The following is a 22,155-nucleotide window of genomic DNA, read 5'->3' as shown; positions in this document are numbered from 1 at the left end:
AAAACAGATAAAATGTGTTATAAAAGAATGTAAAAGAAGAGAAAAACATAATAGTGCGATCTGACGGACGTAGCACAGTGTTCATTCAGTAAACAGCTAAACAGATGTGTTTTCAGTCTTTATTTGAATGTGCCTAATGTTGGAGCACATCTGATCATTTCTAGCACATCAGATCATTTTAGAACCTAAAGGATCCAAATTGTTCCCTAGAGTAATATAATAATACCTAAAAAGGGCAAAAATGTTTCTTTAGAAAAGATGCAGCATCAGTGACAGCATTTCTACCTTTATTTCTGAGTCAAATGTTCTGTAATTGAAGTAAAAATGACTTGTAAGTAATGTTAATTTGCTAAAACATTTGAACTACATTTGCAGTGATGTCAGTCACCATAGCATGAAACCAGCAATGATTACAAATGTGAGAGTTAAGAGATTAAAATCAATGTTGAAGTCAGTTTTGTTTTTGTCCTGGACAGGAAGGTGTCGTCACTGAAGCAGAAATGAGGTGTGTCATTCACTGTAAGAACCCCAAAATCCACCCCAAGAAATGCTGCCCTACTTGTCCAGGTCAGTCGATGTTTTCATCAGTGCTGTTTTCACATGCAATAAAAAACAGAGAGAAAAGACTTTTAGGCCCCGTTTACACTGATGCGTTTTAGTTTTAAAACGATCCATGTCTGAGCTCCAGGCAGTCAGCGGATGCTTTGAGCACGCCTCCCCAGATGAGAGCAGCGCAGGTCGGACAGTTCATCAAGGATCTTCTGCTGGATTTCATCTCACTATAGTTGTTAAACATAATATTTAGTTCATCTTGTCTCTGTCTAACAGCTCTTCGGTCTTTTGAATCTATTACTTGTTTTCAGGTAACGTGTTTTGGCTGAGCGCAAAGATAAGTTAATATATTTATGTAACCACGTACACTGATTCTGCACATTTGACTGATTGCTTGCCTTTATTTCCTATATTGTATAAACTTATTGTATGTTATACTTTATAATGGCCATTATTGATCATTAAAACTGATACTCAGCAAAAGAGACAGGGTGTGTTTCATATTTTTCAATGAAAATGAAAGGAGGCAGTAAGGTTATAGGCTCCATTTTGTTATAAATATGCATAGAGTGAAGATGATCACTGTACAAATCATATAGATATGAAGCTGCACGATGCCCTAAACATTTTTAGTGTCTGTTAAGTTAATATCAAAATGAAAATAGGCAGTTCCTTATATAATGTTTTCATGAATGTGAATCACATCATAATTAAGTACATTTTTTTTACCCAGCGTGTCTTCGGGAGTTTGTTTTCCATATCAAACTTGCGAAGTCTGAACTTAAGGACATGGTGCAAGGCTGAACTTTGTGCACTTAATATTGAGGAACAAGCTCCAATCAGATAGGCAAATGTCTACAGCCACGCCTCCATTTTCAGATGTCTCCGTTTTCCCCCCATCCACACTGACACGGAGCAGCAGCGTTTTAAAATGAAAATGGCCTCTTTAGCATTTTAAAAACGCTCAGTTTTTGGGACTTGAAAACTCTGGGGTAGTTTGGACGGAAGGCGTAAGCATAGTAAAACTTATGCGCTTTAAAACTAAAACATATTAGTGTAAACTTAATCTAAGGCTATGTTTACATGACAATAAAAAATTTCCTTGCGTTTTGAAAAACCTCCATAAACACAAACTGCGCATGACATCATCATTTTTATAGACTCTCATTCGATTTATGCATTTAGGTCTTCAAAAACACTGTTGTCATGTAGACAAACAGGCAAAACGCTGTTGTGAATTTCTCTAATCCGGGTCACGGCACCAAAACTGTTGTAAGATTCTAAGACTAGCCCAAAAAAACAGGGAGAACTTTCGGTATCTTCAAAGCAGAATCCTTTTAATAAGAAGAACTCAGCGTTGCTGTGGCGTCATCGAAAGAAAACTCTCAACTGTACAGCAAGCACTAGGTTTTTATACATTTTACAGAAAGTAATTCATGTAGGTGGGGACAGTCTAAAACAAAGCATGCAAATTAAGTTTTGGAGTCAGCATGATAACCTGCATATAGGTGTTAGAAACCTGCCCAGCTACTGGCCAGATGAGTTAATCAACAAAAGGGGTTACTTCTACCTGAAAGTTTCACCCGAAGACTAAGGCAGAAAACGGTGTGCAAATGATGTTCTGGAGACCGAAACCGTCTGACCAGTTGACCAAAAAGAAAAAACAATAGACACAGCCGTGCTGTGAAACTGACAATTTGCATTACTTTGGAGACAGTCAGGGCTCAGGAAACCAAGACATTTTAAGGACTGTCACACCGTAAAAACAACCTTTCATTTATATATAGATAATATAAATATATATTTCCACAACGCATAAGAAGTTTCCTGTTTTTATCAGAATTGCTCGAACGTAAAAATAGACTGTGATGGGAATAACAGCGCTATAAATAAACAGCATTACTAACGGTGATACTTTTTTCAGTAACAAGTAATTAAATGAATTATTGTTTCCCCCATTACAATGCCGTTACTGACAATAAAATTTGCATTTACTATAATCAAGAACACTGAATCGGTTTTCATGCGAGCAGCGTCTCTCACAGCCAGCCATAGGACCTTTCTTTCTTGGGTGTGTGTGTGTTCGGGGATGTGGCAGAACACATAACCAACCAGTGATCCTGATTGGTGTGTCTGTGAACATGTTGTAACTGAGAACGTGAGGATTGGCTTAGATCGAGTAGATTTCCATCGTCTGCCAATCAGAGGCAAAGTAGTGCCGCACACACACAGTCAGTGGCACACACCAACGATCAGGAGTCAGAACGATGGCCAATCCTACAAGTTTAATGGTAGCGTTTGTAAACTGGAAATATAAGCACTACTTTTCCCTCGTTGAGGTGAAAGGCAAGAATGTTTATGTATCTTGCAACTTATGCCCAGGAAAATAGAGTCTCTCTGTGTCTGTGACAAGCAATTCTAATCTAATGAAGCACTTCATGTCGTCACATGCCGCCACAAAATTAGTGGCTACAGAGTTGATACTATGAGCTCTGCTACCAAATGGGGAGGCGAAGCCACGACGTCAAAGCATATAAAACGTAGTTTATCTCCACCGCAAACACTTATTCCTCAGACAGAATTAAGCAAAATAATATCTAGACATATACGTTCTAAACCATCTATTGTGTTTTATTGTGCAACTATAGTAATGATAATATTTATGATATGTTGAACTTGATGGTTGTCTCTCACATTGTCCCACAACAACATTAAAATAGTGTAGATTATTGTACAATGTTTTATATTAATAATAATTAATATTAATTATATGTTATTAATAATATATAATATTAATAATTATATTTATAATATTTTATAGTCAGATATTTTTAAAAGTGATGCAATACTTTCCTCAGTAATCAGTTACTTTTATAATGATGTAACTCAGTTACTATTTGTGAGAAGTAACTAGTAACTGTAACTAATTACTCTTTTTAAAGGAACGTGGCCAAAACGGAAAATAGCATTTTAAATATTGATATGAACAACATTTTGGTAACACTTTACAATAAGGATCATTAGTTAATGCATTTACTAACATGAACTAATCATGAACAACACTTGTGCAGCATTTATTAATCATAACTGAACATTCACTAATGCATTATTAACATCCAAGTCCATGCTTATTAATATTAGTTAATGCACCGTGAGTTAACATGAACTGACAATGAACAACTGTATTTTCATTAACTAATGTTAACTAACATGAACAAATACTGTAGTAAATGTATTGTTCATTGTTTGTTCATGTTACTAAATGCATTAATGAACATTAACTAATGAACCTTATTGTAAAGTGTGACCAACATTTTTAACAATTTCACTTGATTAAGCTGCTCGTAAAGTTCAGTTATTTATGTGTATAATCATGTTGTGTCTCTGCTGATCAGATTCTCATTATAGTGATTGTTCATATTTTGGATGTTCACAGGGTGCATTTTTGAGGGGAATTTATATAAAGAAGATGAAGAATTTCACCCTGAAGGGAATCCCTGTATTAAATGCGTCTGCACTGTGAGTATATATGCTAATACAGTGGCTATGCTAGTTTAAGAAAAATGTGCCTTTTGTTACTTTCTACTTGATGAAGAAACAGATTTTGTTAGAAATTAATTAAAGTGGTTAGTTTTGTGTTTATTGAAGGTGGCTCAGTGGTTAGCACTGTTGCCTCACTGCAAGAAAGTTGCTGGTTTGAGTCTAGTTGACTTTTTTTTTTTTTTTTTTGTAATTCAGTTTTCCTTTCCGAAAATGAAAATATACCATTTTTTACAAATTTTCAGAGAGAAAAATACTTTAAACAGATATTACCCCATATATATTCCCCATCCCCCCACACCATTATACGCACATCAGGAAACACAGAATAACTGTAGTTTAGACCAAGCTGTTAGATCATTTACATTAAGTTTGACATTCGTAGTATCAAATGAGGGTTAAGTGTCCAAGATTTCTGTGACGTCGCATATATAGATTTTCCATACCGTAAGAATGTCCAGTTTAGCATGGTTGATCCGTGCTGATGACAGTTCCAGATACAGTATTTCCAAAAGTGAATGTAACCTGTGCTTAACTGAGAGATCATGAGGAGGTCTCCCACTTTGTACCAACATTTTCTTTGTAGCAGTTGAAGCAGTTAACCAAAATTTACAGACCTTTGCATTTAAGGGAAATTGAGAGTTATCATTCAATAATAACAATACTGGATCTTTGGGGAAACTTTAAATAAGATGTCCAGCACCAAATCCAAAAGTTTTTGCACCTCCGGACATTCCCACATCATATGTAAAAAGGTATCTGGACGCTGTGGTTCACAGAACATCCAACATGGATGTAGAGATAAAGTCGTATGTCGATGTGTCGTAAACGTGTGGTTAATTATGCCCTGTGAATAGTTTTAAAGTGAATAAACTGCTGAATAGGGTTTGTGGAAGCGTGGAATGTATTATCCCACACAGTTTCCCAATCGATAGTTGTATTGGGTAGAGACAGATCAGATAGCCATAGTCTTTCTTTTGAGGAAGTATGTGCATTAATATTAGAAAGACAGCAATAGAGATTGGAGACAGTTCCTTTTCCTGCAGCATTATATATCAATTTCCCTATGGTGTCTTATGAGCCTTCAGTGCTGCCCTTATTTTAAAATATACAGAGTGTTGGGGGATATAATAAATTTGTTAACCAGCTCTTGAAATTCTAGGATTGATTTTTCTGCATTTATGTCGTTTAATGTTAGAGTACCTTTATTGGCCCATGATGGCTGATTTAAAGGTTGTCGACCAGAAAGTAGGTTCATATTGTGCCACAGAGGAGAATGAGTATGATGTCGTTCTAGAAGGAAAAGAAGCTTCTACCTTTTTAAAAATTTGGAGGGTATAGGATAAAATAGGTCAATTGGGTAAACAAAATTGGCTGTAGTGTATGAATGTGTGTGTGTTATCTAGTACTGGGTTGCAGCTGGAAGGGCATCCGCTGCGTAAAACATATGCCGAAATAGTTGTCGGTTCATTCTGCTGTGCAACCCCTGATAAATAGGAGACTAAGCCGAAGGAAAATGAATGAATGAATGATTGAAGTCACAGTAATTTAACATGGCTTTTACAGCAGTAGTCATAAATATCATGTTGTATGCAGTATAACATGAGTAACACTGTGATATGGCTATATATCAGCACTGCTGTGATTCAGTCGTATGTTGAGTGTCATAAGTAGGTAATCATAGAGTGATCATTTTTATTTTTACCAGTTTGATGATGTGTAAATAAGAAAATAAATCAACATCCCCTCTTTTGTGTGAGGAACTATTTTATTCTGCCATTAGAGGTGTAAAAAGTACTTAACCATGTTACTCAAGTGAAAGTACAAATATTGAGTGAAAATTGTACTCATTTAAAAGTAGAAGTATCTGGCCAGAAGTGTACATCTGGCATAATAACCAAGGAAATTTAGCATCGTACAATGGCCGCAGCAGATGCAATGATATTACACAGTGTAGTTTCCTGGCTGGAGACTATTTTCAGGTGTTGTGTAATATCATTGCGCCTGCTGCAGTACTGGTATGGCAGCAAAATGTCCTTTATTATCATGCCAGATTGAGATTTTCTAGCCAGATTGGCTTCGAAAATAGCAACGTTTCATTTTTTGTAGGTCTTAGTACATGATGTAACTACAGAAGAGTCAAGCTTTCAATAGCAAAGTTATCCAAACTCTTTTTCTTTTTTTTCTTTTGCTAATATTTATATTATATTGATGCTAATTGCTTAATCCGATTCAATGACTTATGCTAAGCTAAAAGTGCTTCCACCAGACCTGGATAAAAGCTGAATGGTTTCAAAAATAGTAAAAATCAACTGTTCAACTGTAGGGGAGTTGAAAAATCCGCCAATTTCCATAAAAATCTGAGTTTTGTTACCGCAGTATAAGCAGATCAGCAATATATAAGCTAAATTTTCTAGTAAACCAGCTGTGTATTATTTTCTAATAATTCAAATGGCCTGTCGTCAGTTACTCCTTACATCATTTACTTTGCCTTTAACCTGAACAGCAGAGCTTGAGTGTCATTAGCCTCATTAATCTGCAAAATTCCCAAGTACATAGTTAAATGGAGATGTTTAGGAAAGTGACGTACAGTTTTGTGCCGTATATTGGTTTAGAGAGGAATAAACTCTTTTTTTTTACTCCAGTGTGTATGTTTAGCCTAGTTGTACCCTGCTTTATATATAAATATAAATATGTTTTCTTCCTCTATATCAGACGTCAAGGTAGAATCTGTATTTCAATGAAGTAACACAGGAGTCATTTTTGACATGCTTTGTATAGTAATGTGCATGTGTGTGTTTTCCAGGGAGGGCAAAGCATGTGTCATAAATTGGTGTGTCCCGTTCTGTCCTGCCCATCTCATCTTACCCACACTCCACCTGGCCAGTGCTGTCCTAGATGTCGGGGTGAGTTATTTCCTTCCAGATGTTCTCAATGGCACACTTTTAGAACCTCGATACATGGTATCGTAAAGGGATAGTTCACACTCATGTTGTTCCAAGCACGTGAGAGCTTTGTTCATCTTTAAATTGCAAATAAAGATATTATAGATAAAATTTGACAGCACTCCATGCCAACAATGGAGCATTTATCAATATCAAATCTATGGAAAGTCTATCAAAAGCCCAGAAAGGTCAATCAAATCAGTGGTTTTACCACAATTTAATGAAGTTATGGAAATATTTTTGTGAACACAAAAAATAAAATATAATTAAAGCTGCAAGCAGCGATGAAAGGGACCTCACACACAGGCCCACCGTCGCCCAGTGTCCTTAGGATAACACAGAACGGTAGACAATGTTAATCTAAGCTGATAAATATTAAAAACCTGACAAATTCACAATTATGCCGAACTTCCTTCTGTCAGCAGGTGGTGCTATGACTGTGACTCAATATTGGCATGTAGATGCCTTCAGGAGAGGAATCTCATCGATCGTGAATTTTCAGGCAGATCTGACACTGTGTGGCTGAGTTATAAGAACTTTGAGTTATAAGATCTTCCTCCACTATTGCGAAACACTGAAGTCTGTCAGTCCATCATGGACACGCCCTTCGAGGAAACTCAATTTTACATCACACAGGCGTTTGAATTAGACTGGTGCAACTTGGATTTGATCTGATCTGAAATTTCTAGTAGGAGTTAGTTACAGTGTAAAACATGTCATTTCCTGCTGCAAGTAGGTGGCGCTATGACTGTAACTGGATATTATGTGTTCAGGTCAGGACGTTATCAAATGTGTCGGTTTTAAGGGAGATCAGATAATAGACTGATTCACACGGCCGCCATTTTAAAAGCGAAAGCAAGGCTGCAGTGGGAATAAACACATAAGTATCACCTGGAGTCACACAGGAACGGCGTCTGCGATGGCGTATTGTTGTGTAACGTTTTCTTTCCCAAACACACATTTCTGATGCCATTTATCAAACTCAAGTTAATGAACAGAATCTTTCACTAAATCAGACTTGTTAAAATGGATTAAAGAAATGGCATTGCATATGTCAATGGAAAAGATCACGTACATTGTGAAAAATAAACAAAATGTATTTGAAGATATCTGGAGACTTTTTAATAACTTTCTAAAGTACAATGTAAATGTTGACAGTCTACTACAACAAGAACAAGCTTAGGAATATGGGAAGTATCATGGTCTAAACACACTCAAGAAACACTCTCTACCTGATTTAAACATATCCCCCTTTTTTTTTTTTTTTTTTTTCCTCTTTTTTTATTATTATATTTATTTATTTGTTTATTTTTATTTTATTTATTTATTATTATTATTATTTATTTATTTTTTTTAAGGGAATGGGTTGTTGGGAGGGAGAATGGGGGGTAAAAAGTTTGCTGTGCCTTCATGATTATTTTTCTGTAATTGTGTAATCTGTTGTGATATGCAAATTGAAAAAAAGTAATAAATATATTGTACAAAAAAAAAAAATCAGACTTGTTACGATGCTGAATTTTGGTACTGAAAAAGCCCCCGTAAATTTCCCGCTAACATTTAAGCACAGTTGAGCACGTTCTTTAACTGCTTATTTGCCATAGTAGTCACCAGTGCTCATCAGAAATGACTGCGATTGGGCATGAAGGTCATCAGTGTACTGCACTTCACAGATGTTTATCGAGTGCAAACACAGACGAGGAATCCCCTGATGAATCGTTTGATCTTCGCGGTGTTAAAACTCTCCAGTGTCCCCGTATCTGTTTTTGCACCCAGTGAAGAGCGGTGAACTGATAACCTTCACGGCCAATCACAGTCATTTCTGTTGAACACTGGTGAACACAATGGCAAATCAGCTGTGTTTAGGAATGCGCTAAACATCGCGCAAAAATGTTAGCGGGAAATGGACATTTTTAAAATTTCAGTACTAAGACAACACTATTACAGACAACACGAGGGTGTGCTACAGAGAACTGCATTGTTTTATCGCTCACCGGGTTACATAGGCTGAAGGAGTGAAGCCCCAAGGTGTTTACCTGGTGCCATGAACTGAAGCCTAGGAGGACACTTAAGCATTATTACTCTTAAAGAGATTGTGATTTTGTTTGATGCCTAATATTCTTTTAATTGTTTAAATGAAACTTAACTGAATGATATTAAAGTGATGTTTACACCACATCTGCCCTTTGAAATCACAGCAACAGCATGTTGTTGCAATGTTTACAGTGCTGATCCTCCAATTCTTGGTTTCTTCCCACCGCAGCCTCGCTTGCGTTTTTATAAAATGGAGGCTGCTTGGAATAAGTGTATACATGCCTGAGTTATAACAACTTCCTGTTTTGTGGCAAAACATCAAAGTTTGTTAGGCCACCACAGACATGTCCTATGACGAAAACTCTAGATCTTTGCAATTTAACATCATCACGGCCTATAGATAACAATACCCAATTTTGGTGTTGACCCGAAAAAAATCCCTTGCAGGAGTTTGTTAAAACACAAAGCCTGGAATTTGCGAAAACTGCGCTTTTTTCAGAAGAGGAAGTTAAAATATCTGACTTCCTGTTGGGTTTTGGATTGTGCTTGGATTGTGTTTTTTGTAGGTATTGACATGTTTGATGCGTGAGCCAATTTTGGTATGTGTGCATGAAACGTAGCTCAGGGGCTACTCCGTCAAATGTGCATAGGTGGCGCTGTCGAGCCATTTTGCCACACCCACTTCCAAAACCTATAACAGACGTAAATTTACACCACTTCTGGCATGTGTGAAAAGTTTTGTGAGTTTTCAAGCATGTTTAGACCCTCAAATATGCGATTCATTCTAAGAAGAAGAAGAAACGGTGCAATTCCAATAGGGCCTATGCACCATTGGTGCTCAGTCCCTAATTAGAATCCATCAACAAAAGATTGACCCCTTTCACATTAACACATGCAAGTGCAGCCCTTTAGAGGTCATTTCTGGTTGATGATGCCAGAGAATTGACCAGTATTTTGGAATAGATGTGGGAATGGTGCTTTTTACCATGAAGTAACAAGCCTTGTTTGTCTTCTTCAGGTCAGAGGAGGGTGTTTGACTTATCGCCGGGCAGCTGTCTGTTCCACAGTGAGGTTTATGAGAACGGCTCCTCCATCAGCTACGATAACTGCACCACCTGCACCTGTGTGGACTCCACAGTGCTCTGCAGGAAGAGATGCTCTCCGCCCGGCAGCTGTCACGGCACTGCCTGCTGCGAAGCCTGCCAGTCTCACCTCAAGATGGAAGACGTGAAATACTGCAGAGTCAAGAGCAAAATCTATAGGGTGAGGCGTCCTTGATGAACAATAACGATGAACTAGATCAGTGTTTCTCAACCATGTTCTGGTGGACCACCAGGACCACATTTTTTAAAGGAGACATCCAAAACATGCAGTGTCGGTGGTCCTCCAGGAACATGATTGAGAAACACTGAACTAGATGAAATATGTATGTGTATATTTCAGAAGCATTTATAAATTCGTGTCTGTTCCCGGTTTAGGATGGCGACAGATGGTCGTCTGTGAACTGTTCTCTGTGCACGTGCGTTAAAGGGAATATTGAATGTCAACCCAAGATTTGCGTTCCTATTACCAGCTGTCCCTCGGTAAGTTTTGTTTTACAAGGCTCATAAAGACATCTAACGACAGGTGGATCTGAAGTCATCCGTATACTTTATAGTCATATCTATATACATTTCACTCTTAGTGTGTACTCAAGGGTGTAGATGATGTGTCATTTTGTAGCTTTTGAAAGTATACACACTCTCAAAGCCAATGCAGGGACATATTTTGGCATATTACGTTTTTTTGTTATAGCTTATATGTTGTACACATGATATTGAGAATACAGTTACAGTTAAAGTCAGAATTATTAGCCCTGCTGAATTATTAGCCCCTTATATATTTTTCCCCAATTTCATTCATTCATTCATTTTATTTTTGGTTTAGTCTGATTATTATTTTGGGGTCGCCACAGTGGAATGAACCACCAACTTATCCAGCATATGTTTTGCATATGCCCTTCCAGCTGCAACCCATCACTGGGAAACATCCATACACACTCATACACAACCATGTCTTTAGACTTGTGGGGGAACCTGGAGCATGCGAACACAGGGAGAACATGCAAACTCCACACAGAAATGCCAACTGACCCAGCCGAGACTCGAACCAGTGACCTTCTTGCTGTGAGGCGACAGCACTACCCACTGCGTCACCCCTCCCAATATCAGTTTAATGGAGAGATTTTTTCAACACATTTCTAAACAATAGTTTTAATAACTTATTCCTAATAACTCATTTCTTTTATCTTTGCCATGATGACAGTACAGAATAATTTACTAGATATTTTTACTAGCCCAGTGGATATTAGCTTAATCCACCGGTCCAACTGCACCCAACCCGATCTGAGCTGGGATTGAACCGGTGATGCTTTGCATCTGTCTAGAGAACCTTTTGAGGTCAAAGGAGTGATATTTACCTTATAGCACTTCACTCATAGCAGGCCTCTATTACACTCACCAAACTTAAACCTCACTTCCATCCCGGACAAGCCCCCATATGTAACCCACCAGTCCTACTGCACCCAATGCGATGTGAGCTGGGATCGAACTGGTGATTCTTTGTATAGAAGTCGGATGCTCTAACAAGGATAGCATGGCTTCTAGCGTCTGTCTCTAGATCACCTTTTGAGGCCAGAGGAGTGAGGTTTACCTGCATAGCACTTCGCTATCTGGCCTCTTTTACACTCACCTCACCTAAATCTTACTTCCATCCCATACAAGTCCCCACCGGTCCTACTGCACCCAATGTGGTCTGAGCTGGGATCAAACTAGTGTGAACTGTGAAAATGTCCTTGCTCTGTTATACATCATTCGGAAAGTATTTAAAAAGAAAAATAAATTCAAAGGGGGGCTAATAATTCTGACTTCAACTGTGTATATATATATATATATATATATATATATATATATATTTTTTTTTTTTTTTTTTTTTTATGGTGATGGATATATGGATATGGATATTTTATTTATTTGGTGAGGTGATGGACAAAAAAATATGGGCAACTACATATTATACACTAAGGGTCACCAACCCTGTTCCTGGAGATCTACCTTCCTGGAGAATTCAGCTCCAACCCTGATTAAACGTATTTGAACCCATTAATTAGGACCTGAAGCAGCGCTTGATAATTTTGGTCAGGGTTATAACTGAAATCTGCAGGAAGGCAACTATCCAGGAACAGGGTTGGTGATCCCTGCTATACGCTATACAATTTTTAAAATTATTATTTAAAATGTATTTATGAAATGAATCATATAAAGATACATACATACTGTGATACATTCACTAATATTGTTATATAATAATTCACAATACTGTTTTACTTTGCTTTTTGATCAAATAGTGTACATACCATTCATTGTTCATCCGCTAATTCATTACTTTGCATCTAGTTTAATTTAGCACTGCCTAAATGGTTTTGTTCCGGATATTACAGTCAACCTGTCTGACTATTTTTATGTCTCCATATAATTCTGTCTCACATTTTTTGGTTTTTCAGAATAAGATACTGAATCGCACTGGCTGCTGTCCTGTTTGCACTGACAGTGAGTGGACTTCCTTACATGACACTCTCATAATTGAAATCTTAAAAATAAGCTTTGAAGAATCAAAATCAAATTAAATACTTCAAATCTAAATTCATCTTGAAATAATTTTACAGTCATATCTGTCACATGCTAAACAAAGTCATTTTAATGTTTAACCCAGTGGTCGGGAACCTGTGGCTCTTTGACCAAAATACATGGCTCTCCTGCTGTCTCCCTTAAATAATATTTCACAGTTTAAAAAAAAAGATAACCGACAGAAACCTAGAAATCAGTTTCCTATTGAAAATACAATTACAGTTCGCTCGTTATAAGAATAAAAACTCGACGTTTCGAACAATGCGTGTGTGCGGCGCTGTGAATAAACCATAGACTGTAAAATATATGGGCGTAGCATCCGTGACGTCACCCATAGGTTTCTGAAGAGCGCAAAAGAAGCCACAAGTAGGCGCGGCCAACCGTTGCCTTTTTGTTCGCGCGTCATCGCACCCATGGCGGGATACCAAACAAGGGCAAAGAGGCGGAGAGTGGGCGGAGCTACAGACACCTGCTGGCACTTTGCTTAGACCTGGCAGACAGACTTTACTTTGGGAGAAACGCTTGATACTCTATTACCTGCGACTCGTTTGTGTTCTGACCACATGTGCTTGGCTGTACACTATATCAATAAAGTGTTTAGACTTTTAAAAACACTGTAGTAATACATTGAGCCACTAAACATTGTTCTTATGACGTTTTTCTACAGGAGCGAAACGCAAAACACTTCCAAACACTTCAGATGTGTGTTAGTAAATGCAAGACTATTGATAAAATCCAGCACAACACTATGATAACGCTTCAGGTGACTGTTCTAGAGCCTACAGCTAATCAATCTGTCACATTCTGGAGTGCTTTACGGGTCTAAAGAAAAATATTAATGATAAATGATCTTAAATAAAACACACACATTTATAGAGATGGTATACAAGTATATAACATTACTCACATGGGAAACGAGGCCACGTGAACGGTTTGTGAGCACAATTAAGTGCACACAGCATCCCATATCATCTGATAATTGTAAGAAATAAGTCCAAAAGGCAGCTGACTGTGTAAAGCCACACAAAACAACACAAAAATACGATGAATATGCCGAGATCAGTGGTTAATCTGCTGGATTCAGCTGAGGTGAAGTGACGGCGACCAGCGAGACCTAGCTGTCACTCAAGTGGCCACGCCCTTAATTATGCAAACTTAATATAACCTATTATAAAGGAAATGGATGAGTTATAAAAAAATTCACCCCCCTCACAGTTGTCATGGAGGGTAATAATAGCTATATGAACCAAAATCGTTCTTTGTACCAGGCTGTAAACCCCTTTTTTCTGCTGTAAAGTTGGCCATTCTAACAGTGGGCTCAATTGCACTTTGCTCTATTATGGAGCCAGGACTAGCGGAATTTTGATGAATTGCAGTTTCAGTTACTTCCGTATTGGCCTCCCGAGGGTGAGCGGGAGGTTGCCGCTTGGAATAAACTTACGTTTCTATGGTAACCGCGCGCACGTAAATTCAAACAACATTCATGAGTGGTGATGGCAAAAAGAAAATAATCCTGAGAAACATCGAAAATTTCAAAATGAGTGGGCAGAAACATTTGCATTTATTTTAATTGATCTGGTATTAACTGGCACCTGTTGAATACCTGCATGTTTGTTTGTGTGTGTGTGTGTGTGTGTGTGTGTGTGTGTGTGTGTGTGTGTGTGTGTGTGTGTGTGTGTGTGTGTGAGAGAGAGAGAGAGAGAATGTGAATGAGTCCGAGTGAAAACAGCAAGCAAAGCTGTGTTGAGTGTGTGTGTGCGCACACACATAAATGTAGTCACTTTTGACCAATCAGCTTTCTTACATTTACAATCACTCTCATTGGTTGGTGATTATTGTTTCGCACGCAGTGAGCAGAGAAGGTAAATATCATAGTGGCCTACCTAAATAACTGTGTTTTCAACATGCCAGAGGCAGTCAAGCATATATATTTTAAACACGAGTAAATTTAATTACGAGCCTGATCAAGAGAAGATGAAACTGCGTGAATGGATCAGGAGACAGAAGCAAAGCGATCTCAAGTCAGCCTGAAAATGACAGAAGAGGTAACTGTGGGCTCATCTTGAAGATTAGACAGAGTGAGTCATTTTCGCTTGGCACATAATAGTGAAGTGAACTTAATGTCAGTGGTGTTAGTAAACTGAATAGTGATGTTTCATGGATTTTTTTTTACTGTAACCACTAAGTAACGTCATCTACACATATATATATACATATATATGTATATGTATGTATATATATATATGTATATATATATATATATATATATATATATATATATATATATATGTATGTATATATATATATGTATGTATATATATATATGTATGTATATATATATATATATATATATATATATATATATATGTATGTATATATATATATATATATATATATATATACATGTATGTATATATATATATATATATATGTATGTATATATATGTATGTATATATATATATATATATACATGTATGTATATATATGTATGTATATTTATATATGTATATAGTCACGTGGCTCTTTAAAAATGCATTTACCAAAAAAATCAGAAATGGCTCTTTGCTAAAAAAAAAAAAGGTTCCCGACCCCTGGTTTAACCCTTTAACTGCCCCACCAACAAATTTTTTTTTTAACCGATACTCTCTCTCTTACTCTCTTCTTAACAGAGCCAGGTGTGTGTACCGTATTTGGAGACCCTCACTATAACACGTTTGACGGCCGTACCTTCAACTTCCAGGGCACGTGTAAATATGTGCTCACCAAGGACTGTTCCCCAGCGGCCAGTTTCACAGTGCTGGTGAAGAACGATGCTCGTCGCACACGTTCCTTCTCATGGACCAAATCAGTGGAGCTGCACACGTCCGGCCTGAGCATCAGCCTCCATCAACACCTGACCGTCCGGCAGAACGGCACACGCATCGCTCTTCCCTTCCACAGCACCGGCGTCCACATCGACCTGGACGGATACCTGCTCAAACTCACCACCATCGCAGGTAATGGCCTGAAACACTCAGTTCTGTTTACTCTCCATTCAAAATACAGTTTTAGTGGTGGATTGATAATGTACATTTGAGTATACAGTTGAAGTCAGAACTAAACATTTTTTTTTCTTTTTTAAATATTTTCCAAATGATGTTTAACAGAGCAAGGAAATTTTCACAGTATGTCTGATAATATTTTTTCTTCTGGAGAAAGTCTTATTTGTTTTATTTCGGCTAGAATAAAAGCAGTTTAAAATTTTTTAAGAAGCATTTTAAGGTCAAAATTATTAGCCCTTTAAGCTATTTTTTTAAGTCTACAGAACAAACCATCATTATACAATAACTTGCCTAATTACCCTAACCTACCTAGTTAACCTAATTAACCTAGTTGAGCTTTTAAATGTCACTTTAAGCTGTATAGAAGTGTCTTGAAAAATATCTAATAAAATATTATTTACTGTCATCATGGCAAAGATAAAATAAATCAGTTATTAGAAATGAGTTATTAAAACTATTATGTTTAGAAATGTGCTGAATAAAATCTCTCTGTTAAACAGAAATCAGGGAAATAAATAAACATGGGGGCTAATTCAGGGGGCGGGGGCTAATAATTCTGTAGACTATCGGAAAAAAAATTGCTTAAAGGGGCTAATAATTTAGACCTTAAATTAGATTGTTAAAATTTTAAAACTGCTTTTATTCTAGCTGAAATAAAACAAATAAGGCTTTCTTCAGCAGCAGCTTTCTTTCTTTATCAGACATACTGTGAAAATTTCCTTGCTCTGTTAAACATCATTTGGGAAATATTTAAAAAAGAAGAAAAAAAATCAAAGGGGGGGCTAATAATTCTGACTTCAACTGGATATTCGTAACACAATAATATTTAATAAAAGTCTCATTTTGCAATGATAAAACAAAATCAGGAGGGTGAAATATTTTGCATATATTGTACCATTTTTGGCTAAAATAGTTTATAATATACTCAACATATAGCTGAGTAGGATTGACATTTTGAGTTGTAAGAATTTTTTTTTCCAGTGTAAGATTGAACCAACCTGAGGTGCCTTTACACAATGCTAACCCTTGGACTGGGTTGTGATTTCATCAACTCTCCCATGCTTCTACAACATTTATCAGCATGCGACCTTTGTGTCGGCAGCTCAAATCAATCATTCCAGTCTACAGATACTACAGTGTGGAGACAGTTTACTTTACATTTACCACACCTTTCCTTTTCAAAAGAGCTGTTATACCTGCTTAAAGTGATCATTCAATACATTTCACATTGTTTGAAAGCAGCTGCATATTAATTATCTGTAATACTTGCCACTGTCGCCTTTTTTACGCCTTAAGAAATTAATCCGTAAAATAACAAAAAGTACTAGCCTGTTTTTATACTTTAATTTACATGACCAACCCAAACGATTTCTGTTTTTAAACTAAACAGAATGCCAATAAAAAGTCTCTTTGTTAAACTGAAGTTTTAAATTACAACAAAAAAGTTGCCAGAGCAGATGTCACGTTCCCTTAATGCAATTTGACAGCATAAATACACCTGTGTTTCGGAAACTACAGACAAATCCTGTTAAAATAAACGGTCATACAACAACTGTGAATCAACTGAGGTTTTTATGATGTACTTGAGATCTAGAACAGGGTTTCCCAACCCTGTTCCTGAAGGCACACCAACAGTACACATTTTCAATGTCTCCCTAATCAAACACACCTGAATCACCTAATTAGAACATAATAAGAGACTCCATAACCTGAAGTTAATTAGTCAGGTAAGGGAGACATCCAAAATATGTACTGTTGGTGTGCCTTCAGGAAAAGGGTTGGGAAACACGGATCTAGAAGACACTTAAAGGGATAGTTCACCCAAAGAGAAAACTGACAAATGAGTACAATCAACTTTTTATTATAAAGTAAATGCGATGGAAATGCAATGATCAAAGATCACCGAATTTAGCCTAGGATTTCAGGAATCTTTTAGGATTTCCCAAATTTGTCTGATGACAAAATCGCAGCTGAAATCTCACTGTGTGAGCAGGGCTTTAGGCTTGATCACCCCCTGAAAGATGTTAAAACAAGATGTATGTGGGGGTCAGCCCTTTGAAACTAAGAAAAAGTTTGGTCTGATCTGTATTTTAAATAATAATGTTAATAATCAAAATAATAGATATCCAATTGACCACCCCTATAACGGTCCATGCCATTGTGAATGCATAATCGCGCCAAACAGTCTATGCAAGAAAAAAGTCATTCAACTATCTGAAACTGGCAGATCTAGAGCACTGCTAGACACGGTAGGAGTTTATCAGCCTGTTTTTTCCAAAAGTTGGTGTTTGTTTCTACATATAACCTAAAAGTAAAGATAAATCTTTACTTGATCTATGCAAATTAGATGCATAGTTTGTATAGTTTGACCTAAAGGAAGCTAAAATAGCTAATCAGAGGATACTGTAGGTCAGAATACACTAAATAGTCTATTAGTCCATCCCACAAAAACACTACCCCCCCACCGTGATGGTCAATGTATAATTCGCACACTGTATGTATTGACTTGAATGTTGTGTGTGTGTTCAGGACTGGAGATCACGTGGGACGGGGACAGTCTGGTGGAGGTGGTCGCAGCACCTCATCTGAAGGGGCAGTTGTGTGGTCTTTGTGGAAACTACAATGGTCAGCGGCGAGATGACTCTCTGGGAGGAGACGGACAGTTTAAGTTTGACGTGGATGAATTTGCCGAATCGTGGCGTGTGGAGGACAACGAGCTGTGCGAAGTACAGAACCGCCGACCCACATCCTTCCTCTGTCCTGGAACAGTGAAGGTGAAGCTCCGCGCTCACAGAACCTGCCAGAAGCTCAAGTCCTGGGAGTTTCAGAAGTGCCACTCTTCTGTCGACTTCACCTCCTTTTACAAGTGAGTTCACCAAACCTATGCAGTTCTCAACACGCATTTTTAAGGCATGTGGAATTTGAGACACAACTAATGTGTAAAATAAGCAGTCATGTAAAGCCCGGGACACACCAAGCCTATAGTCGGCCATTGGGCTTCTTTGGTTCATCGTTCAGGCTAGTTGGTTTGGTTTGTGCCACAAATTGCCTCTCATAAGGTTAACGTCGGATCACATTCAACATGTTGAATCGGTGTCAGATCATCAACTGAAGAGAGTGCTCTGATTGGTTATCAGAGCGAAGTGACATGCCAAGTAAACAATTCAAGTCAAGAAGGAACTCAAAGGCGCCGGCGATAATTTTGCTACATTTCTTAAATATTTGCAAACGAAATGGATTATCGGACATATTTGTACTAGCGAATCCCTCCGTAGTGACTGACAATGGTTTACATTTTGCACGTACACGTCTGAAGTTCAGTTTCCCTTTACGGAACTAGAAAACAGATTACTGCCCCCACGGAGTGGAATAACGCGGTTCTCGTTTCAGTCGGCTTTCGTCCATTTACTTTTAGTTGGCTTTTTGCTCCAGACATGATCCAATGCATGACGACAACACAGTTGGGTTTTGTTAGTGCTAGTTGTTTGGCTTTAACTTGGTGTGCACCAGTCCTAATGTGTATATGTGATTTCATTATGCTGCTCTAAGCATACTTTCACAGTTCAATTGCCTGGACCGAACCCCAGTTTGATTGTCCCCCCTTGCCACCTTCTCGGCAGGTTTGTCTCGCCAGGCTTTTTCCTTCTGAACCCGGTATGCTTGCGTCATCAAGCTGCTGTTGTGTGCACAGCTGTTAATAGGGAATGGCCACAGAAGCCACGGCCCCAAAATGAAAAGACATACACATATCATGGTCATTCTGCTTTTACTGAATTGTTTTGGTTTTGGTAACATACAGAGAGAAAATTTCGTCTATCTGCCGCAAAAATAACTAAAACGTTCAGAACGTAACGTGATGTCTGCAGTTGTTTTTGGAGGAGACAAGCAGACATTATCACTGTGTTTGCACTGGCTCAGTCTGGCTTGTCGCCAAGATAACGGACGAATGGACGTTATGAAAACTAGTTTGTTGCACAGTTGGCAGTTCACTTCCGTTATTTGGTACGATTGCATTCATATCAGAAGTGAACCAGATTAGAGTTCACGCGAACTGTACCCAAGACCACCTCTTTCATGCGGACTCGGGTATGGTTCGTGAATGTGAGTTCAGATGAAAGTAGCGAAACTTACTGTACTCAGATGTCAAACGAACCCAGGTGCGGACCAAAAGTGCTACTGTGAAAGCACCTTAAAAAGCTTTTAATCCTAAATTTGTAATGCCAAAATGCTAGCCTAAAGTTCTGTTGTGTAGAAAACCTCCAGACTGGTGCCAGTAGGTGAAATTTACATGTTAAGTCGTGAAATAAAATATACAATATACATATGTGCCGCGGTCACATTCGAGTTTGAGCATTCGAAATTGTGTTGTACGGCACTGTGAAAAGGGGCAGGATTAAACAAGATGATTAGACATTTAAAAAAGCGAGTGATCCGAGTGGTCCATATTTTACATTTCTGTACACTGAGGTCATGTTTTGATCATCGCTTGGTCTCACGCAATCACGTGATGTGATTTCGCAGGTCAGAGTTGACCGAGCTTGAACTTTGCAAAGCAGCAAATTGCGAAACTTGTCGCACAAGCTTGCACTTCCGGTGTGATGCATCTGCATGCGTATGAATGAAAGTCTTTGGGGAAAAAAGTCCAGTGTGACCTCGGCTTTATTCTTCATATTTAAAGCTAAAATGCATTGAAAATTCTTTACGATAATTATTGTTGCTTTTTTTTTTTTTTACAATTTAGGAGCTTTTATTTTATAATTCTGAATTTATATGTCTCACAATAGTGACTTTTATTATATATTATTATCATTTTTTTAGTTTTAACTTTACATCACCGCAGACAGTGCTTGTGTGACTGTGTTTCGGCCATCCAGAGATCTGTAGCCCCCACAACCTATCAAAATACAGCCAAAAATCATCAAAAATAAATGCAGTATTTTTTTAATTAACTTAATTGCTAGACTTTCACAGTTCAGACTATATTTCTTGCACTTTCTTCCCAGAACTAAAAGATCACTTATAATTTGAAACTTGGAATTGCAAGTTTATACGTCAAAAAGAAGCATAAACTTGCAATTGTATGACAAAAAAGCTTCAACTGTAAGACGTTAACTAGCAATTGCAAGAAAAAGTATTACATTTGTTAATTTGTTAGACAAAAGTCATAATTAAATGTTTTATTCTTTGCCGAAGATTTCATAAAAATGCTGAACTAATGTTTGTAAAGTAGAGAATTATAAAGTAACGTCAGGAAAGCTCTATATGTAGATCAATCCAAAAGTTGTCATACATGCATTATTTGTTATTTGTGTTGAAAATCAAATGCTCGGAACATGTGAAGTATGAGTAGAGTAGAGTACTACACTACTTAAAGTTCTTCTGCCTCTTGACTGTGTCTCTGTGCTCCTCTCTTTAGGTCGTGTGTAACAGACATGTGTGAGTGTCCAGTGCATAAGAACTGTTACTGTGAGTCCTTCATAGCGTACAGTCGAGCGTGTGAGAGAGAAGGGATTCATGTGCACTGGAGACCAGAGCTCACCTGCATGAGTAAGTCACTCTCATTTTTGTTTTTAACAGTTGTTTATATCCCATTTTATTCCCAAACAAAAAAAAATGCAATTAAATTTTTTTGGGGTCAGAATATTAAAGTTACCTCTGAGTGAGATCTACAAATAGTTCCTAGAAATAGCGTATATGCTGGACATTTTTTGCTATTTCTGCTATTTCAGATTTATGTGGAATAGTTTTTGAGTATAATAACTAAAATCTTAACACATCAAACGCAAAAATGTATTTAAGGTATCCATTTAAAACCTATTTTTGTTCAGTAATAAAACTCCACAGTTGAATCAGAATTATTAGCCCACCTGTATATTTGTTTCCCACATTTCAAGATTTTTTTTCATCACATTTCTTTGTCATGATGATAGGACATAATATTTTACTAGATATTTTTCAAGATACTAGTATTCAGCTTAAAGTGCAATGTAAAGACTTAATTAGGCAAGTTAGGGTAATTAGGCAAGTCATTAAATAACGATGGTTTGTTCTGTAGGCAATCAAAAAAATAGCTAATGATATTGACTTTAAAATAGAGTTAAAAATTTTAAACGGCTTTTATTTTAGCAGAAAAAAAACGAATAAGACTTTCTTAAATGAGAAAAAATATTATAAGGAATACTGTAAAAAATTCAACATAATTTGGGAAATATTTGAAAAAGAAATTCTACTAAAAGACATTGTTAAATATTATTTTACAAACGGTATTGTACATAAATCCTATAAACATCTTTATATAAAATAATTATAATAATGAAAGTAATATTTAAACTGAATTAATCTATAAATTTACATAAGTAAATAAATAGACTTCGTGATGG

At 37.2% G+C, this 22,155-nt stretch overlaps 1 protein-coding gene across 1 annotated transcript in view; it reads left to right on the top strand.

Annotated features, from left to right (window-relative positions):
* Nucleotides 1-22,155, top strand: part of bmper (BMP binding endothelial regulator) — a 44,345-nt gene that overhangs the window by 15,868 nt on the left and 6,322 nt on the right. Inside the window, exons 5-13 of the mRNA XM_056475792.1 lie at nt 477-567; nt 3,989-4,071; nt 6,899-6,998; nt 10,087-10,331; nt 10,547-10,651; nt 12,610-12,655; nt 15,404-15,730; nt 18,305-18,641; nt 21,192-21,322. Of these exons, the coding sequence (XP_056331767.1) occupies nt 477-567; nt 3,989-4,071; nt 6,899-6,998; nt 10,087-10,331; nt 10,547-10,651; nt 12,610-12,655; nt 15,404-15,730; nt 18,305-18,641; nt 21,192-21,322 (1,465 nt within the window). The remainder of the gene's footprint in view (nt 1-476; nt 568-3,988; nt 4,072-6,898; nt 6,999-10,086; nt 10,332-10,546; nt 10,652-12,609; nt 12,656-15,403; nt 15,731-18,304; nt 18,642-21,191; nt 21,323-22,155) is intronic.

The sequence above is a fragment of the Danio aesculapii genome, chromosome 16 (assembly GCF_903798145.1).
Source record: "Danio aesculapii chromosome 16, fDanAes4.1, whole genome shotgun sequence".
NCBI lineage: Eukaryota > Metazoa > Chordata > Actinopteri > Cypriniformes > Danionidae > Danio > Danio aesculapii.
This window is presented reverse-complemented; position numbering and strand designations above follow the sequence as displayed.